The following is a 3,652-nucleotide window of genomic DNA, read 5'->3' on the forward strand; positions in this document are numbered from 1 at the left end:
TGGAGAGAAGTTGGTGAGACATTGGTTACACAAAGAAAACATACAAGGGAGCTACTCAAAAGAGTCAAAATAGACCAATGGATGGAAGTATCAATACTTTTAGAACATAAAGTCAAACTGTACAGTGATGATGGAACAAGAGAGGTGGATGGTACATTATATCGTCAACTAGTGGGAAGTCTAAACTGTCTCAATACAACTAGGCTAGACATAAAATATTCAGTTAGCATGCTAATCAGTTCATGGCCAAACCTCTTGAAAGCAATTGGAAAACAATGTAGAAAGTCCTTTGATATCTGAAAGGCACTGTTAACTTTGGTATTACATACACTGATCATTTTTATGTTGAGTTGACAGGGTATTTTGATTCAGATTTGGCTGGAAATCCTAATGAAAAAAGATCAGTCTTAGGATATGCATTCAACCTTGGATATGGGATAGTGGCATGGAGTAGTAAGAAAAAACCAACAATTTCTTTGTCATCAACTGACGTTGAGTACAAAGCTTTGTGCAATGTTACTTGTGAAGTCAATTGGTTGAGGCGAGTTCTTGAATATGTCGGAGAAGTAAAAGAAATGTCAATGATTATGAAGTGCCACAATAAAAGCACCATCAAACTAGCCAACAATAGTGTGTACCATATTGAGACACACTATCATTTTGTTATGGAAAAGATGGAGTCTCTGGAAATTGATTTAGTCTTTTGTATTACTAATGAAAATGTGGTTGACATATTTTCAAAGCCTCTTGGAAAGACATAAATTGAAGTATGTAGAAAACACATTTCCTTGTTAAGGGGAGTGTTAAAATAATGGAGAAATCTAGAAAATTCTCTATATTATGTTTGTTTGGATTATAATTGGCCTAATTAAGCAATCACTTGTGAGATCCTACATTGTAAGAATCAGTTCAGCTATATTGTAATTCTATATATATAAGTGATTCTATATTCTAGGAATCTATTCAACTAGATTGTATATATATATATAAGTGATTGCTGGTGTAAATATGTAATGAATATAAATGTGTGAGTGGTATTGTGTGAACAATTGATTCACCATTGAGTTACAACCTTTTTTCATATCTTGTCTTCCATATTTTCTAAATATAATGATAGATTACCCCATACAATTCAAAACACATAATATAATATAGTTTTCATTAAAAAAAAAAAAAAATCTATAGATGATGCAAATTTAATAACTAGAAAATATTATTTGTAGTGTACACAATATGATCAATAAAATAAAAAATTCCAAATTATTTTATTTTTCCTTTTCAAATCTTATTTAGACTGTTATTTAATAATTTATACAACTGTGCTCATGCTAAAATAAACAACACGGAGTTCATGGTTTTCTGGTGAAAATAAAAATAAGAAATTAGAAATGTAAATGGGCAGTTCAGAATCAGAATCTCATTTCAGGGTGGAATGCAATTTTATTATTTGCAGTCCACAGTTACTGTGTACATCTTATTATTCAACTAACAACGTACATGGTTGGCACAGAAAACTTTACGAGGCAAAGGATGATAGTCTTCTTTAGGGATTATTAGATTCAACAGGGATTTACGCCTGGTTATTATATTTTTATCAAGAATGAGATTTCAAAGTAGAGCAACAGGGATGAAAAATCTCAACTATGTCCAGATGCATTAGCAATAGATGAAAAATTGCTCCAGTAGTCTTCGTCATGTAATTCGGGCCATGGCGAAGAGGGCTGCCCTTGAAAAGTTGTACTAAATTCTGACTGAATGCTATTGCTGTTGTTAATGTTGTCATCATTATTAGAGAAATCCAGCAGAAGCTCCGGAAAATCTAATGCCTCGGCGACCTTATCTTCAGTCTGGCCTGTCATGGTCATATCAGCAAAACATGAAAGTTCTTCATGGATTTTCTCATTGGAGTCCCCAGTCCATTCAAATGATGCAGAATTGCACGGTTGAGACCCATTTTCCTTATTTTTATCATTGGGGTTGAAGGACTGATCACAACTATTCTGGGTGGAAGGGCAGCACAGGGAAGAAACCGAACTCTGAAAATTTTCAGACGTTAAAACGGGATTGTCTCCACCTTTTGGCTGAGGATTCTCCTTTCTGAAGGCCTTACCTACTTCAGAATTCCATATCTTTAGGAAATAATCCGTGGGTTGATTATCGCTAGGTATTGTGAAAATTTCGACCTTCTTATTGATGTGATAATTAGCAGCAGAATTAGAGGACATAAGCAGTGATTGTCTCGAGAGACGAGCTTCTGCTTCCAGCCTTGCATTTTCCCACTGTGCTTTGTGCCTCGTCACGGCCGAGGCCTCGAAACCCTGTGTACTGTGATTGGCTTCTTCTCTTGGTTTATGGGTCGCAGGATCGAGTCCCATCTTCAACAAACGCTTCTTCAGATGGGTACCCCAAAAATTCTTGATCTCATTGTCTGTTCTCCCCGGAAGCTGTGAGGCTATGGCAGACCATCTGCAAGAATTGGAACAATAAATAAACTATATCGGCGGAGTTGTTTTGGTTAATTAGGGAGATTTAGTCCCACTGGTCTCCTGCTCTAATTCCGGGCAGTATTATGTATGTCTAAAAATGGTTAGAGACACGATTTTTTCAGTTAAACAAAAAAAAGAAAAATTGGGTACCTGTTTCCTAGAATTCCATGCAGCTGAATAATAGTTTGCTCTTCTTCTCGCGTAAAAGAACCTCTCTTGATATCAGGTCTCAGATAATTCGTCCATCGCAGTCGGCAGCTCTTACCACAGCGAAGAAGTCCTGCACTCATTTAATTTGTAAGTGCATATATATATATAGATAGATCCTCCTGCTGAAAAATATATATATATATATATATATATATCAACAGTTTTACTCCAAAAAGAAAGATATGTACAGTATAATATAGAAAAAACAATTCTGCAAATATAAATATAAATATAAATTAGAATATAAATTAGACAAAAGCACACGCATACATTAGATCTATTTTCGGAAACGCTGAAACAAAGGAGTATCACCCATAAAAAGACAAAAGCACACGCATACATTAGATCTATTTTCGGAAACGCTGAAACAAAGGAGTATCACCCATAAAAAGACAAAAGCACACGCATACATTAGATCTATTTTCGGAAACGCTGAAACAAAGGAGTATCACCCATAAAATGACAAAAGCGCACTCATACATTAGATCTATTTTCGGAAACGCTGAAACAAAGGAGTATATACATTAAATATATATATAGAAAATGTATATATATATATTACAGACCAGCAAGCTGGGGAAGAGCACTCCATCTTCCATGCCCATTCTTCTGAATGTAATTGATGAGAATTTTGTCCTCCTCAGGAGTCCAGGGCCCCTTCTTTAATCCCGTTTTTTGACAGCAAGGAGCTCTGCCCATTTTAGACCTATTAGTGGAGCACGCATATATTCGAAATTATAAGGCGCTTGTATTCTGATGCTCCCCAGAATGATAGAAACAATAATGTCCAATATTGGAACCGGTGGTGTATGTATTGATCTGAAACGTCCTTCGGATGCAGGAATAGAGGTGGGGACCAACATATTAAATGGGGTATTAGTGATTGTTACAGCACAAAGAGTTTCAGTACACATCAAGAAGAAAAACCAGAGCATAACTTTCCATCACTAAAGCTC

At 35.6% G+C, this 3,652-nt stretch overlaps 1 protein-coding gene across 1 annotated transcript; it reads right to left on the reverse strand.

Moving 5' to 3' along the window:
- Positions 1-1,368: 1,368 nt before the first annotated feature.
- LOC149163476 (transcription factor MYB17-like) lies at positions 1,369-3,441 on the reverse strand. Its single transcript, XM_089430749.1, has 3 exons — positions 3,263-3,441; positions 2,637-2,766; positions 1,369-2,466 (listed from the first exon to the last, which is right to left on the reverse strand). Exons 1-3 carry the CDS (start codon positions 3,393-3,395, stop codon positions 1,638-1,640), a joined length of 1,092 nt encoding a protein of 363 aa, XP_089286875.1. The 5' UTR covers positions 3,396-3,441; the 3' UTR covers positions 1,369-1,637.
- Between the last annotated feature and the right edge of the window lie 211 nt (positions 3,442-3,652).

Source organism: Pinus tabuliformis, chromosome 5_1 (assembly GCF_031772625.1).
Source record: "Pinus tabuliformis cultivar Carrire ecotype Pingquan chromosome 5_1, CPIR1, whole genome shotgun sequence".
Taxonomy (NCBI): Eukaryota; Viridiplantae; Streptophyta; class Pinopsida; order Pinales; family Pinaceae; genus Pinus; species Pinus tabuliformis.